The following is a 16997-nucleotide window of genomic DNA, read 5'->3' on the forward strand; positions in this document are numbered from 1 at the left end:
AACTGCTTGGCCAGGTATTCTGTGTTGTTGTTGGCGGAGCTCTCTGCTATATGTCCACCCGATCCGCCATCTTGTTTGTTGTCCTTCTTTTTGACTTTTAAATTACAATTACTATTACACTGAAAAGGTTTCTGTAGAATTTCAAGTAATTATATTTAATTGAAAGGAGCTCTGGTAGTGTAGTGGTTACGAGTCGGGCTGCTACCCTCAAGGTCAGCAGTTCCAAACTACCAGTGGTTCCACGGGAGAAAGAGGAGGCTTTCTGCTCCCATAAAGATTTATAGCCTTGGAAACCCCATATAGGGTCGCTATCAGTCTGACTCGATGGCACCTGACAACAACAACGTCAGAACCGACTCCACGGCATACCATCACTACCACCACCACCACCACCACCACCACCACCAGCAAACCCTATACAGGGTCATTATGAGTCAGAACCAACTCCATGGCATACAACCAATCAGCTAATATTTAATTGAAAAAAGCCAAGACATTGTTGTTGTCTTACTGTATTCAATTAAAATGAGAGAAGTCCTGAGTCTTTACAGTGATTACTGTTTAGATGTTTTGAAAGGTCAGTTGCATTTGTTGAGTATAAGTGAAAAATAGCTCAGTCTCTCTAAAGATGGAAAGCTTTTTCCGGTCAGCTGTTATATTTTCTGTATTATAATTATTTATAGTCTGTTTAAGAAAAAGTATTTCAATTTTGAAATGTAAATTTGTACCACCCAGGCTACTTCATAGTGTTTAGAAGGCTTTAATCCTGTGACTAAGCTAACAGTATCCCACCTCTTTGTCATTTCCTAAGTATTATCAGGGTGGTTTTAGGAGAACTGCACCCTATCTAGAGAGCTGGTTTATACGATTAAATTAAGATAAGGCTATAGTTTGCCATTTTGTCATAATCTGTTTTGAAGTACATTGTTGTCTGTGGCAGGATAATATCCATATGCCTGCCTACAAGGAAGACCAGTTAATACCACTATTCTTCAAATTTATGTACCAACCATTAAAATAAGTGATAATGAAATTGAAAGATTCTGCCAACCTTCAATATGGATTGCACTTCAATGTAAAGAAAAGGAAAACCTTTTGAGTCTGAAGTTGATCAAACATGTAATCAAGATACATAGAAAATTACTGGTGATTGAAATGTGGAGTTTGGAAAAAGAGGAAGGATCAGTAGTTGGAAAATATGGCCGTGGGGATGGAAATTATCCTGGAGATTATATGATAGAATAAGACCAGCAACTTAGTCATTGCAAACACCTTTCTAAACAGCATAAAAGGCAACAGTACACAGGGACCTTATCAGATGGAATACACCATAATCAAATCTTTGGGACCAGATCATGGGAAAAGCTTAATATCATCAGTCAAAACAAGGGTGAGACAAACTAGAAGAGACTGTCAATTGCTCAAATGCAAGTTCTGGCTAAAGCTGAAGAAAATTAAAACAAGTCCACGAAAGCCAAAAAAAAAAAAAAAAGACCATGCATATATATCACCTGACATCAAGAGTATCAGATAGGAAGAAGGCAAAAGGTCATTAAAAACACAGGCAAGAAAGAAAAGACCAAAATGGATGTTAGAAGAGTCTCTAAAAATTGGTCTTGCATGTAGAGAAGCTAAAGTGAATGGCAGAAATGAGGAAGTACAAGAGCTGACCAGACAATTTCAAAGGCCAGCTAGAGAAGACAAAGTATTACGATGAAATTTGAAGAAACTTGGAGATAGAAATCCAGAAGGGAAGATAACATGCTCAGCGTTTCTCAAGCTGAAAGGACTGAATAAAAAATTCAAGCCTTGATTTACAATATTGAAGGATACTGTGGGAAATATATCGACTGATGCAGGAAACATCAAGAGAAGATGGAAGGAATACACAGAATCACTGTACCAAAATGCTTGATGTTCAGCCATTTCAAGAGGTAGCAGCATATACTGAAGAACTGATGGTACTGAAGGAAGAAGCGTAGCCTGCACTGAAGTTACTGGTGAAAAACAAGGCTCTCAGGAATTGACGAAATTCAAATTGAAATTTTTTTTAACAAACTGATACAGCACTAGTGGTGCTCACTCAACTGTGCCAAAAAATTTGAAAGGCAGCTACCTTGCCAACCAATTGGAAGAGATCCATAGTTGTACCCACACCAAAGAGAAGTGGAAGTAAATTGTTGTTGAAAATTTAAAAATGGTTGCAACAGTACATTAGCAGGTAACTGCCATAAATTCCAGTTGGATTCAGAAAAGGAAATGGAGTGAGGGTTATCACTGCTGACATCATGTGGATACTGACTATAAGCAGAGACTCATAGACTAGTATTTGCTTGTGCTTTATTGATTATGCAAAGGCTTTTGACTGTGTGGATCTTGACAAGTTATGGATAACATTGCAAAGAATTAGTATACCAGAATACTTAATTGTGTTCATGAAGAACCTGTATATACCAAGTTGTTGAGAACAGAACAAATGGATACTGAATGGTTTAAAATAAGGAAAGGTGTGTCAAGGTTGTATCCTTTTACCATACTTATTCAGTCTGTATGCTGAGCACATAATCTGAGAAACTGGACTGTATGAACAAGAATGTGACATTAAGATTGGGGGAAGATTCATTAACAACTTGTGATGTGCAGATGATACGGCCATGCTTTCTGGAAGAGAAGAGAACTTAAAATACTCTTATGAAGATCAAAGACCGTGCAGCCTTCAATATGGATTGCATTAAAATGTAAAGAAAAGGAAAATCCTGACAACTGGAACCTACATTGTTGTTGTTGTCAGGTGCTATCGAGTCGGAACTGACTCATAACGACCCCATGCACAGCAGAACGAAACGATGTTCGATCCTGGGCCAACCTCACTACTGCTGCCACACTTGACGCCATCAATGAGGCCACCTGGCTGATTCGTCTCGTTGGGGGTCTTCCTCTTTTTCTGTGACCCTCCATTTTACCCAGCATGACATCCTCCTCCAGTGACTGTTCCCTCCTGACAATATGTCCAAAGTATGAGAGACGAAGCTTAGCCATCCTGGCCTCCAAGGAGCACTCTGGCTGCACTTCTTCCAAACAGATCTATTGGTTCTTTTGGCAGTCCATGGCACTTTTAGTATTCTCCTCCAACACCACAACTCAAAGGCATCAATTCTTCTATGATCTTCCTTATTCACTGTCCAGCTTTGGCATCCATATGAGGTTATTGAAAATACCATGGCTTGGGTCAGGCACACCTTAGTCCTCAAGTTTACATCTCCGCTCCTCAACACTTTAAAAAGTTCCTGTGCAGCAGATTTGCCCAATGCAATACATCGTCTGATCTCTTGACTACTGCTTCTGTGAATGTTGATAGTTGATCCAAGAAGAATGAAGTCCTTGACAACTTCAGTCTTTTCTCCATTGATAAAAATGTTGTTTATTGGTCCAGTGGTGAGGATTTTTGTTTTCCTGACTTTGAGATGCAACCCATACCGAAGGAAATTGTCAGTGACTTAATTTTGCTTGTATTCACAGTCAACTGTCATGGAAGCACTAGTCAAAAAGTCAAACATAGTAGGCAAATTTGCTGCACTAAACCTCTTTAAAATGTTAACGAACAAAGTATCATTTTGAGGACTAAGGTGCACCTGACTCGACATGGTATTTTCAGGTACCTCATATGTGTGTGAAAATTGAACAATGAATAAGGAAGACAGAAGAATGAATGCATTTGAATTATAGTGTTGGACAAGAATATTAAAAGTACCATGGGCTTCCAGAAGAACTGACAAATCTACGAGAATGCTTCATAGAAACCAGGATGACAAGACTTGATTGGCACAGTTTGCCAGCCAAGAAGCTCATCAAGGGGAGGCAGAGAAGGAGGGTGGAGCACCCAGCCCTAGATGGAGTTCCTTGTAGGCCTAAGTCTTTCAGTGGTCAGGGCACCTCATCTGAAATAGTTCATTCAGGCCCTAATTATGTTTGAGGTCATGGTCTTTGTTCCCAGAAGGAATTCTATTAGACTCTGAGGGCAGTTGGTGGTAGGGCAGCTAGTTATGAGAGTTCCTGCTTGTTGTGGATTATTCGGGGACCTGCTCTGCACATTCTGTCACATGCTTCCCGACACAGTCATGGTGCTGCAACCATATAAAAGGAGTTCTTAGTCACCTCCTGCTAAATTAGCTAATACTCAGAGACAAGGCTTAAAGCAAAGTATTTGTGTATTGAAATCTTCCAGATCTGTATTCCCCAATTGGAGGGAAGCCTGAGGCTTTTAAGGGTGAAGAAAATCAAGATTACAGAACTTGTGGTCAGGCATTGTATTGTTTTTCCTTTCCTGTAGTTAGGGTAATTGCTTCAGTAGTTAGGATGGTCATGTCTAAACATGGTGACTGTTCCAACAGTTCTTGTTCGCTGATTTTGCCTTTGTTCCTGGGAGGAGAGTTTTCCTCCTTCTTTGAGCTACAACTTCTGCTTTGAAGATTGAAAAGAAGTAATTAATTATGGAATGTAGCGATAAAGGGAATTAAATTTTAACTATATAGTCACTGTTCTAAGATGGCTATTCAGGTTCTATTTTACTTTGTTGTTCTTAAGTGCCAGGTAAGCTAAAATCTTTTCATTACCCCCATTTCTCAGTGCCCTTGCTTCAGTGTACTTGGTGTCTGACTCACAACAGTGTGGCTCTGACCTTTGGCAGAGCAGGAGTTGTACAGGTTGGGTGGATGAGTGTGAAGGCTGGCCATGCCTTTGGCCACCAAGACAAAGTGGAGAACAAGAGAGAATTGTACCTTTCTCATCACCAGCCCCGGTTGTACATCTGCACCTTCAGAATGCTGTCTGGATCCAGTGCTGCTTGGAGAAGTTCAAGGTGGCTGCACCAAGTCAGGCCTGCTGACAGTTTACCCATCTGTTTCCTCTCCCTCTGTCCCTGTTCAGCTTCTCCCCCTAGCCAATATTCAGTCCACTTCCCTATTCTCTCCTTTGTAGTTCATTGTTCCAGGGTTGTCATCTGGTCATTTGGTCTCTCGTGTTTTTGTTGTAGAGGGTCTGTGTAGCATGTCTGCCTAAGCCACCATTCTGCTGCATGTTCTGTTCTTGATGTTTTGGGGAGCTTCAAGTGGCCTGAAAACCTAGCTAATGAGCCTTAAATTCCACCACCATGCTCATGTTCTAATTTCACTCTAAAGCAGTTGTACTTTTTGAATGACCTACTAATGTGAAAACCCTTTAGTAGGCACATTGTTCTATATTCTATACTAGCATCATTTTTCTTTTAGGATTCTTTCTCTTCTTTTTGAAGGTTCTTTTTCTGTAGAAAAAATAATGCTCTCTGAAATTGTTTGGAACTTTATCATACTTAGAGAAAGTTTTCATTCTTATATTTTTCTCATTTGATTTCTCAGGAAGGTGAGAGTACTTTTATCCTTTGTAAGAAGATTGCATAGCTTGTTGTCATGCTCAAGTTCAGTGGAAGAAGAAGCTGAGACATCGGATTCTGATTTAGTGCTTGTCAGCTATCTCATATTTAGGACAGTGACAGACCTCTGCCATATAATTTCATCATAAGCAGTCTAAGTTGGTTTTCATGCTCCCTCTTTTATCACCATGGTTATATATTCTATTTTTAAGCATCCAGTAAAAGATACTAAAGGCATTAGGAGATGCCAACTACTGATACTTTGAACTTTGAATCCTGAGGGATGTTGTAATTCCCAAATCTCTTACCCAAGCTGTGGCTCACTCATTCTGGGGCAATCACAGTTGAAACATCCAAGAACTAGTATTTCATAAGGAGATGATGCCTTTATTAATAATAATAGTCATGACTTGTTGTTGTTGTCAAGTGCTCTCGAGTCTGTTACGACCCTTAGCGACCCTGTATGTGGTTTCCAAGGAGTGTCTGGTGAGCTTGAATCACTGCCAACCTTACAGTTCAAACTGACCTTGAAGTCTAGCACATTAATCCACGATTGTTAATTATTGTTTAGTGCTGTTAAGTTGGTTCCGACCCATAGCGACCCTGTATAGCATTTCCAAGGAGTAGCTGGTGAGCTTGAACCATAGACCTAGCAATTCAAATCTACTTTACAGTCCAGCACCTTAACCTACTGTGCCACGCCAAGGACTCCGTAGTCATGATGGTGGTGGTGGTATGCTGTGGAGTTGGTATGTTGTTGTTGTTAAGTCCCTTCATGTCGGTTTCGACCCATAGTGACCCTGTATAGGGTTTCTGAGGAGCAACTGGTAAGCTTGAACCACCGATCTTTCAGTTCAGCCGGCCTTGCAGTATCGTGCATTAACCCACAGCGCCACACAAGGACTCCATAGCTAGTACTTAATAGAGTGAAATTGTGTATCAGACTCTTTTGTAAGTACTTTATATGTCTTATACCTGACAACCACCATCGGTTCCTTCTTCTTTTCCCACTAGAAAATTTATGCTAAGCTTCCTTTGGATTCCTGGTGTGGCACTGTGAGTTAATGCACTGGACTGCAAAGTCGGTTTGAACCGCAAGGTTAGTGATTCAAGCTCACCAGCTGCTCCTTGGAAACCCTATATAGGGATGCTTTAGGTTGGAACTAACTTGATGGCACTTAATAACAACAAAAACAAACTTTCCTTTAGCTTATTGTTTCTATTTCAAAATCAGCTGGAGAAAATAAGGAAAAACTGCTGTGGTAGTTATTGAAGAGTGGGGCATATATATAATCCTATGAGCAGTTTACATGATTATTCCAGCTCACATTTTGCAGGAATAGGGATTGCATAATGATGGACAGTGTTTCCTAAAAGATATTAAGCTTGTTAGCAGTAAGGAGCCTGGTGGTGCAATGGGTTAAGCACTTGGCTTCGCATCAAAAGGTTGGCAGTTCAAATCCATTTAGTGACTCGGGGGAAGAAAAATGTGGCAGTGACTTCCATAAAGGTTGTTGTTCACTGCAGTCTAGTTGGTTCCAACTCACAGTGCCCTGTTTCGGGTTTCTAAGGAGCAGCTGGTGGGTTTGAACCACTGACCTGTGGTTAGCATGCCAGTGCTTATCCTATATATAGGAAATCTGTGACTCAGTTCTGCTCATTCACTTGGGGTCTCTATAAGTCAAATTGATTTAACACCTAATAATAGCAAGTCCACTAGTGTGAGTTTTTAAGGTTATATTTATAGAAACATGATTATTTTTACTGTTAACTTTTCTATATGCAGTTACTTTTCCCTTCTCTTTTTCTCCACTCTCTGGCATTTAAATTTACTTTAAATCTAAAAGATAGCTTAAAAGTTTATTTGATTTGTTTGTGGCCTAAGTTAAGAACAAGAATGTAATTTGTATTTCTTCTCTTTGATTCAAAGAAGAGGTGTTATCAAAAGAAATTTTTTTTTTTTTAGGTAACTGAATGTGAGATATTTCTGTCACTTCTGGTGAAATTTCTGGATGCAGATAAACCACAGTGGTTACGAGCAGTTGCAGTGGAATCAATACATAGACTGTGTGTGCAGCCTCAGCTTTTAAGGTAAAACCTCAGCCATATTTTGCTAAATGATCAGGTTAATGTTTATGCTAGTAAAAAAGTTTATTTTTTCTTGTATATTTTTATAAGTGTTTTCTCAACAAAGAATATTGTATGCTGTGTTTATACAGAGAGGAAGAGAGTGGGTATGGAAAAGAACTGTGAGATGAACAAAAAGTGTGGTTTAGTGTTTTATGTTCATCTGAATTTGCTCAGGTAATGTAGTGGTGGTGGTGTGCTGTGGAGTCGGTTCCCACTCATTATGACCCTGCATAGGGTTTCCGAGGCTGTAAACCTTTATGGGAGCAGAAAGCCTCATTTTTCTCCCCCTGAATGGCTGGTGGTTTCGAACTGCTGACCTTAAGGTTAGCAGCCTGCCCTGTAACCACTACGCTACAGCCAACATAATTTATTTTAGTACCTGAACTTCAATCTGAAGTCATTGCAGTAAAATTAAGTTTTGATAATATAATTGAAACATTTATTGATAATGTTTGCTATAAAAAAATGTTTAAACATTGCAGTATGCTCAAATGTCTTTACAGAAACATTTAAAATTGTTTTTCAGGTCATTTTGTCAGTCTTATGATATGAAACAGCATTCTACCAAAGTTTTCCGTGATATTGTGAATGCACTGGGATCATTTATCCAGTCATTGTTTCTTGTCCCTCCTACTGGAAATCCATTGGCTACAACAAACCAAGCTGGTAAGGGCTTATTATATATGATTTTATTTTTTGTTTTCCACCATAATTTGCTACCTCTACTATTCTGAAGACTCCATGGCACATAACCACCACCACCAGTATTCTGAAAGGATATTTTATAGAACAACTGTGACTATAGAAATTCAGATCACTGAAGTATGCTAATAGTAAAGATTTAAAACTTGAAGAGTAACTTGATCTCATTCAGACAACTGTTTCATTTCTTTCCAGAATACAGTTTTTTTCTTCTCTGATATGCTTTTAGTTTCTTCAGTTACATAGTAACTTAAGTTCAGAAGCTAATCTTCATTTTAGAAAAGTTACCATTTGATGCCTCTTTATAAAGACCCTAGAGATTCTGTTAGTCTTCAGTCTCTCTTATTGTGGTAAACATTCGTATAATAAAACATTTGACATTTTAGTATTTTTTTACATGTGTACAGTTAAGTGACATTAATTATACTCACTGTGTGGTACAGCAGTCACTATTATTCATCCCTAATTTTTCCCCCATCACTTACCAGAAGCTTCAGTGCTCTCTAACTAATGACTCCTTGTTAGTCTCTCTTTTAAGGCAAGGGGTGAACTTGATTTAAACTTGTTTGAGAATCATTATATGACTTGTTTCTTCCCTTTACCTTTTTCTCTTCCACTTTGTCTTGCTAGCATTTTCCCTTTATGTTCTAACAAAATATATTTTATAAAAAGTGTCATTATTTTTACTTATTAGTAGCTTTTAATTTTTTATTGTAGAAATATATGTAACAAAAAAATTGTCATTTTAACTACGTTAAAGTGTACAATTCAGTGACATTAATTATATTCATCATGTTGTTCAGCTACTACCACTATTTCCAAAAGGTTTTCATCAATTATTAGTAGCTTTCATATACATAGAAAAAAATGTTTTGGAGAAACAGGGAGACTGTAGTAGCTCAAATAGGATTGATAACTTTCACTTATTTAATATGCAATTCTTATAGTATAAGAAAAAGAGCTCTGGTAGTGTAGTGGTTACGAATTGGGCTACGAACCGCGAAGTCAGCAGTTCAAAACTAGCAGCTGTTCCATGGGAGAAAGATGAGGCTTTCTGTTTCCGTAAAGATTTACAGCCTCAGAAACCCTGTTACAGGGTCGCTATGAGTCAGAACCGACTCCACAGCACACCACCACCACCATAGTGTAAGAAATTCTAGAAAATTAACCAGGTGTTTATTTGAATATTACAGACTTGTAATGGGTGTCTTTACTTTTCCTCTCCTTATTTAATAGGAAACAATAACTCAGGTGGCCCAGTCTCAGCACCAGCAAACTCAGGAATGTTGGGAATTGGTGGAGGTGTTACTTTACTACCAGCATTTGAATATAGAGGGACTTGGATACCTATTTTGACTATAACAGTTCAAGGAAGTGCTAAAGCCACCTAGTAAGTAGTAGTTACATTATTTTATAAAAAAGGATATTATGCAATCCTAAAATGATTTTTTTCCATATGTAACACTTTTGACCTACTATTCCTAAGGCATTCTGTTGGATCACTTTTCTTTGTAATGGGCACATATATGGATCTCTTCTAGTTGGTTGGTAAGGTAGCTGTCTTCCAAATTTCTTGTCAAAGATGACTGAGCACTTCCGAAGAAAAGCGATCCAGTGGAATGTGAAAATTATCGAATAATGTCAATATCTCAGCATGCAAGTAAGATTTTGCTGCAGATATTTAAAAAATGGTTGTAGCAGTACATTGATAAGGCACTGCCAAAAATGCAAACTGGGTTCAGAGTAGGATGTGGAATGTGAGATGTATCTGCTGACATCAGATGGATTGTAGCTAACTGCAGAGAATTACCGGAAAGATTTTTACCTGTGTTTTATTGGCTATGCAAAGGCATTGGACTATGTGGGTCATAGCAAACTATGGATAACATTGTGAAAATGGGAGTATCAGAACATTCAATGGTACTCATGCATAATCTGTACATACACCAAGAGGCAATCAGTCCAACATAAGAAAGGGATACTTTGTGGTTTAAAATACAAAAAGGTGTTCATCAAGGTTGTATCCTTTCACTGTACTTCTTCAGTCTGTATGCTGAGAACATAACCAGAGAATCTGGACTAAATGAAGAAAAATGTGGTATCAGGATTAGAGAAAGATTCATTAACAATCTGCGATATATAAATAGCACAACCTTGTTGCTGAAAGCTAAGAAGACTTGAGGCACTTGCTGATGAATATCAAAGACTACCACTCAATATGAAGAAAACAAAAATCCTTACATTTGACCAACAACCAATATCATGATAAACAGAAAATGCTGACGTTGTCAAGGATTTCATCTTGGAACCATAATCAATGTCCATGAACACAGCAGTTAAGAAATCAAAGGATGTATTGCAATGGGTAAATCTGCTGCAAAATACCACTTGAGAATTCTCTAAAGCAAAGATGTTAATTTGAGTACTAAGGTATGCCTGACCCAGAGCGATGATATTGGTAGTCGCCTTATATGTATGTGAATGTTGGACAGGAAAATTAAAGAATTGGTGCCTTTGAATTGTGGTGGTGGTAAGTGCCGTCAAGTTGGTTCAGACTCATAGTGACCCTGTTTAGGGTTTCCAAGGAGCAGCTGGTGAATTTGAACCGTAGACCTTGTGGTTCAAATCGACCTTGTTGTCCAGTGCTTTATCCCAGAGTGCCACACCAGGACTTGAATTATGGTAGTGCCTAAGAATATTGAATATAAATACCATGGTCTGCCAGAAGAATGAACAAATTTCTTGGAAGAAATTCAGCCAAAATGCTTCTTAGAAGTGAAAATGGCTAGACTTGGTCTCTCATACTTATCATCAGGAGGGATCAGTTCTTATAGAAGGACATCATGCTTGGTAAAGTAGAGGGTCATTGCAGAAGAGGAAGACCATCAAGGAGTTGAATTGATTTAGTAGCTGCAACAGTGGCCTTAAACATAGCAATGATTATAAGGCTGGCACAGAACTACATAATGTCTTCTTTTGTGTAAATAGGTTTGCTGTGAGTCACAACTGACTTGATGGCATGTAACAACAACAGTCCAAGGTGCTTTATAAGTTTTATTTTTCATAGTTTAAGAATTCCACCTAGGACTGGTTTTTGTTATTGCTGTTTATTTACTCATTTATTGAAATGATTTGAAAATTGTTAACAGCATTATAAAACAAAGTGACTTCTTTACCTATTACATAGCTTTTTGGTGGAATATATGGCTTGATTTTAGATAACCTGAACTCAAATGTTAGTTTTCTAATAATAACTGAGCTATCTTGAACAATTTAAGCTTTTAAATTAAAATATCATTTCCTCATCTGTAAATTGTTGTTGTTAAGTGCCATCAAGTTGTTTCCAACTCATAGCAACCCTGTATAGGGTTTCCAAGGAGCAGCTGGTAAGTGCCAACCACCGACCTTGCAGTTCAAACTGACCTTATGGTCCATTGTACTGTCTTGCAGCACCACACCAGGATTCCTTGTGGTGCTTTTCTTAGTTTCTGTAATTCATAAATTAGGGAAATAATTTTAGATACTTGAATCTTTGTGGCTTCTCACTAATGTTATGATTTTTTTTTCATAATTTCAGCCTAGAGATGTTGGATAAAGTTGAGCCTCCAACTATACCTGAAGGTTATGCCATGTCTGTAGCATTCCATTGTTTGTTAGACCTTGTTCGTGGAATAACTAGTATGATTGAAGGAGAGTTAGGAGAGGCAGAAACAGAATGTCAGACTACCACTGAAGCAGCTTCTTCTCCAGCACCGTCATCAGTACAGCAAGATTTACAGTCTACATCAGACCAAACGGATAAAGAAATAGGTATAAGACTGTGATTCTGTGTATTTCATTTTTATTTTGAAATAATTTAAAATTTATAGAGAAGTTACAAAAATAAGAGTTCTCTTTTGCCCTGATTTCCCAGTTTTACTGCATTTTACTATGTTCATATACATGTCACTATACTTTTTTCTGAACTATTTAACAATAACAATTTATTTTAAATAGGATGTGTAAGATATCTCCAAATCAGTTCAATGCAAAAGGTTTATATTACTCTTCATATGTGTAACTCCCTTCCCCAACAGTGAGAAACCTGGCATCCATTTTATTCCACATATTTATTTGTTTGCTCAATTTGCCATATATCTAGCCAATCTTCTGGCTGAGACAGCTGGTTATTCTTCACTCACCCTCATTTTCAGCTGTTCACACAGACTGAAATGTTGGCCTGATGAATGGGAAAGAGAATAGGGACTGATGAAGATAAATGTTGTTGTTTAAGTGCTGTGGAGTCGGTTCCGACTCATAGTGACCCTGTATAGAGTTTGCAAGGATCAACTGGTAGGTTTGAATCATAGATCTTGATGTTAGCAGTTCAGTGTTTATCCTACAACATCATTTTCTCTTGAGATTAAATTTAATGGTGATAAATTAGATTATTCAATTTCTTTGTTTTATTCAGAATTGCAGAATTTACTGATTTTTAAAATTTATTTAATTTTTTTTGGTGTTTTACAGATACATATTTAAAGATAGCAACCAGTTAACTTGTTTAAGACTTCTTGAAATCAAACTACATTATGGTTTTCAATTTGCTGTTTGTTCAGATATATTGTAAATATTAAAAGTTTATTTGATGTATTGTGAAATGACCAGGTAGATTTTAGAATAATTATCATCAGATATTGTGTATCTTTTTCTTTAAGTTAGCAGAGCCGTCTGGGAGGAAATGGTGAATGCCTGCTGGTGTGGTCTTCTTGCTGCACTCTCCCTTCTTCTTGATGCCAGGTATTAACGTCTCTATAAGTTTCATATGACACATAGCAAGTAAAAAAAGAATTTAAGTGTATTATTTCAGTTTGAGCTAATAATATATTTTTCTCTAGTACTATTTATTTATGCTGTACTATTCCTTAATACTCTTTTTCTATTACTGTTTGCCTAGAATTTCCTTGCTCTGTTCCCCACTAGAATTCTTATCACCTTTGAATGGGAAATGTAATCCCCCCAAATTAAAGAATGCCTTGCTTGTTTTCAGACTTAACCTACTACTACTTTTTTTTTTAATTCAAGAGTTTTCATGTTTCTTAAAATTGTATAAATTAGAAATTTTATATGCATTTTTCCTATTAGTTCACAGATTCACAGGAAATCTAATGAGGTTTACATAGTTAAATAAGTCTGTTTCATGAGGCCAGAATAGTACTTTGAACCTGTGCAGAAATGGTATGGAGGCCATGTCTGATTTCTTATGACTTCACAATGGGGAAGGAAACTGAAACTCAAAGTCAGCTCAAGGCCAATAACTATGAAGTAAAAGTCAGACATGCTTTCACCCTTCGCAACTTGCTTTGCCCTCTTCTGACACCATCCATCCCACCCACACCACTCTCTGCTTCTGATCTGGGTTTGATAATCCCTTTCAATAGTCACACAGAACTGAGACAGTATGATTATGGTGTTTATTAGGGAAGTGAATAGAGTACAATTCAGGATCAGAAACAACTGCAAATGCAGTGCATTGCCAGTCAGGAACGCCCCTCTTCTCTGCCTTACTGCAGACACACCTCACTTTTGTCTTCTGCCTCTCAGCTTCATAATCCCTTTACCTCAGCCTTGTTCAGGCCCGCGTTAAAGGACATATTCTGTTAGTCAGCTTCCTGAGCCTTGTCACCCAGCTTTACTCAAACCAGGGGCTGGCAAGCTGACAGCTGTTTTGTGTCTGTCTCCTTGCTACTGCCTCTGTTGCCACCACACCTCAAGCTCTGTACATTGACTCTGCTTTCTTGATTGTTCTGGGATCATCTGTTCCTGCTTCTGAGATGGCTCCTTTTAAATCTAGCGGAATGGCAAACTAACCAATCCTGGTGTAGAATCCTATATACCCTATTTGCCTGGTTCCACTAAATCATTTTGGTAAGGGTTAAGAAGACTTGGTATTGAAAAGTAAATTCACAGTACCGTAATCTTTTATTCACAAATGAAAGTAAACACAGATTTTTTTCTTTTATGAGTATAATATGTAAAGATTTTGAAGCATTTTCAAAACTCTTTTTGTTTTAGAAGGATGGGAATGTTTCCAATAGATATGTGAATGACAAAATATATATACAGAATGGCACATTCATGAACAGGAATTCTATGCTGTTTTCCATATGTACAAAATAATCTTTGTATTATAACTACAGAAACTTCCCACTGAATCACATGCATGAGGGGAAAAAAAAGGATAAAAAAATTGTATATGATTTTAAAGTACAATTTGTATTCCAAGTTGGGGACATTTCCAATGCAGTGTGAGACTGGAAAAACAAACAAACATATGGTTTCTCCTATTCATTAAGTGGAATTCTTTAGTTTCATGTATTTTTTTAAATTATGCAGTTTACAGAAGATAATATGCATTTTTCCTGTTCATTCACAGGAATTCTAAAGAGTTTTATGTATTTTCATAGTACTCTGTATAAGGAGAATGGGAAAATTCCCAATACATTTGAATTATAAAATTATTCTCAGTTTCTCTGTTTCATCAATATAAAATATGACTTTTACATGTTTTCAAAGTAATCTTTATATCAAAGGGTTGAAAATTTTTTTAGTTCATTGTCAGAAGGAGAAAAATCTATATTTTATTCCATTCATGAACAAGAATTCTAAAGAGTTTTGCATTTGGTGCACCCAAACTCAAAATTATTTTTAAAAAAACTAAAAAACAAAAACCAGGCTTAATGGTTGGAAAGAGACTGGAGGTATCCGAGACTGTAACCCTCAACCACCCTTGAGGTCTGGAATGGAACTCACCTTCATGACCCAATTTTCAGCCAAGCAATAGATAGGTATATAGGGGGCACAACAACACAAGAAAGGTATGCTCATGATGGAATGGTCAATCATTCAAGATCAAAAGGCAACATTTACCTGTGGGGGTTACTGGGAAGGTGGGATAGAGTTTGTCCCGAAAAAATTTCCAAGGCAATTTGCCAATCTGCATTGTCCTGCAAAAAAGTGGTTATGGTTAGAACTAGGATGAGTGTTGGGTAGGGGTTGAGCTAGGGCTAGGAGTAGGAACTTAGTCTAGTTTTAGGGTTATAATTAGATTTTTATTGAATTTTTTTCTTGAAATGTACTGGATTTCATCTTCATTTGGAAGTTCTGAAACTATACTATTCCCTCTTGGTTTGGTTTTGTTGTTGTTTTTATCATAAACTTAAAACCCTGGTTCCCCTCTTTCAGTCTTGTAGATTTGTTTTACTTTGGATACTTGTATATCTTTGTTGAATTCTGGGTGATATTGTCATGTATGCTAATCTCAAGTTGTTGTCTGATGTTTGTTGGTTTTCTAGCCAAAGAATTCCCTTTAGTATTTTTCGTAAAGCTGGTGTAGATTTTACGAATTCTTTTAATTTCTTTTTATCTGTAAATGTCTTAAATTAATCACCATATTTTATGGACAATTTTGCTGCAAATATGACTTTTGGTTGACAATTTTTTTCTTGTCATCTATTGTCTTCTTGCCTGCTTAATTTCTGCTAATAAGTTAGAGTTTAGTTGTAGTTGTCATTGTTGATTTTGTTATGTGCTGTTGAGTCAGTTCCGACTCATAGTGACCCTGTATAGGGTTTCTGAGGAGCGGCTGGTAAGTTTGAACCGCCAACCTTGCGATTCAAACCCACCTGTGGTCGAGTGCTTATCCTACAGCTCCACAACAGAACTCCTTAGTTGTATTAGAGTTAACTTTTCACCCAAGCTGATCTCAGGAGTCTTTCCTTGTCTGTGGTTTTCAAGAGTTTGATTATAATATGTCTTGGTGATTTTCTTTTGGGGCCAAATGTGTTTGGAGTCGGTTCAGCTTCTTGAATGCAAATCTTCTCATCTTTCACTATGTTTGGAAAGTTTTCCTCCAGTAATTCTTTAACAATTTTCTGTGATTTTTGGCTACTCTTCCTGTTCTAAAATTCAAGTCATACATAAATTATTCCTCTTGTTGGTGTCCCACATAATTATTAGGCTATCTTTGTTTTGGTTTTTTTTTTTTTTTTTTTTGATTGCTCCACTAGCAGATGAATATTGAGAGATTTGTTTTCAGGCTCACCAATTTGACCTTCCATTGATTCAGTTGTACTTCTCTGCCCCTTTAATTTTTTTTTTTTTTAAATAGCTTTTATTGTGGATTGAGTGATAGTTTACATGGGAGAACAGTGGTTTTGCACTCATCCTATCATATTTTGTTACATTACAATGATTATAGTCCCCTTCATGCATCATCATTTAACAGTATTTGCTTCTATTCTCTCTGGGTTTTTTTGTTTTGTTTTGTTTTTTTTATGTACATATAAACAATCAGGAATATATAATCATTTAAACAAACAAAGGGCACATTCTGCAAGCCAGCCTCCTGGCCCACCAGCACACAGCCTTTCTCTTTCCATGAGTCTAGAGTCCTCAGCAGCTCTATCTCTCCATACCATCACCTCTGCCTCCATCTCTGGTGTTGCTGCTTCTCTGGTTAGGGTCCCATGTTCCTCTCATGCTCTTCTCTCTTAATGGTCTTAGGGCCCTCTGTTCCTGGAATGTAAGATTAACTACTCCCCCTTTATGCTACAAAACATTTACCTTTACAGTGTGACAATTGCAATTAGTCATAACAATTACTGACTATAGAATCAAAAGAGTCCTATCCCTATCTCCTTTCACCAGACCCATCTAGACAAGATGAAAACTATTCAGAGGGGTTTTACCTTCGCCATACGATCTAAAACTAAATTCC

At 37.4% G+C, this 16997-nt stretch overlaps 1 protein-coding gene across 1 annotated transcript in view; it reads left to right on the top strand.

The window, feature by feature from the left end:
- The window catches only part of MON2 (MON2 homolog (S. cerevisiae)), a 179294-nt gene that overhangs the window by 56282 nt on the left and 106015 nt on the right, over positions 1-16997 (top strand). The window contains exons 10-14 of the mRNA XM_006859606.1: positions 7374-7498; positions 8064-8203; positions 9476-9629; positions 11817-12049; positions 12937-13018. Of these exons, the coding sequence (XP_006859668.1) occupies positions 7374-7498; positions 8064-8203; positions 9476-9629; positions 11817-12049; positions 12937-13018 (734 nt within the window). The remainder of the gene's footprint in view (positions 1-7373; positions 7499-8063; positions 8204-9475; positions 9630-11816; positions 12050-12936; positions 13019-16997) is intronic.

The sequence above is a fragment of the Chrysochloris asiatica genome, unplaced genomic scaffold (assembly GCF_000296735.1).
Source record: "Chrysochloris asiatica unplaced genomic scaffold, ChrAsi1.0 scaffold00033, whole genome shotgun sequence".
Classification (NCBI taxonomy): domain Eukaryota; kingdom Metazoa; phylum Chordata; class Mammalia; order Afrosoricida; family Chrysochloridae; genus Chrysochloris; species Chrysochloris asiatica.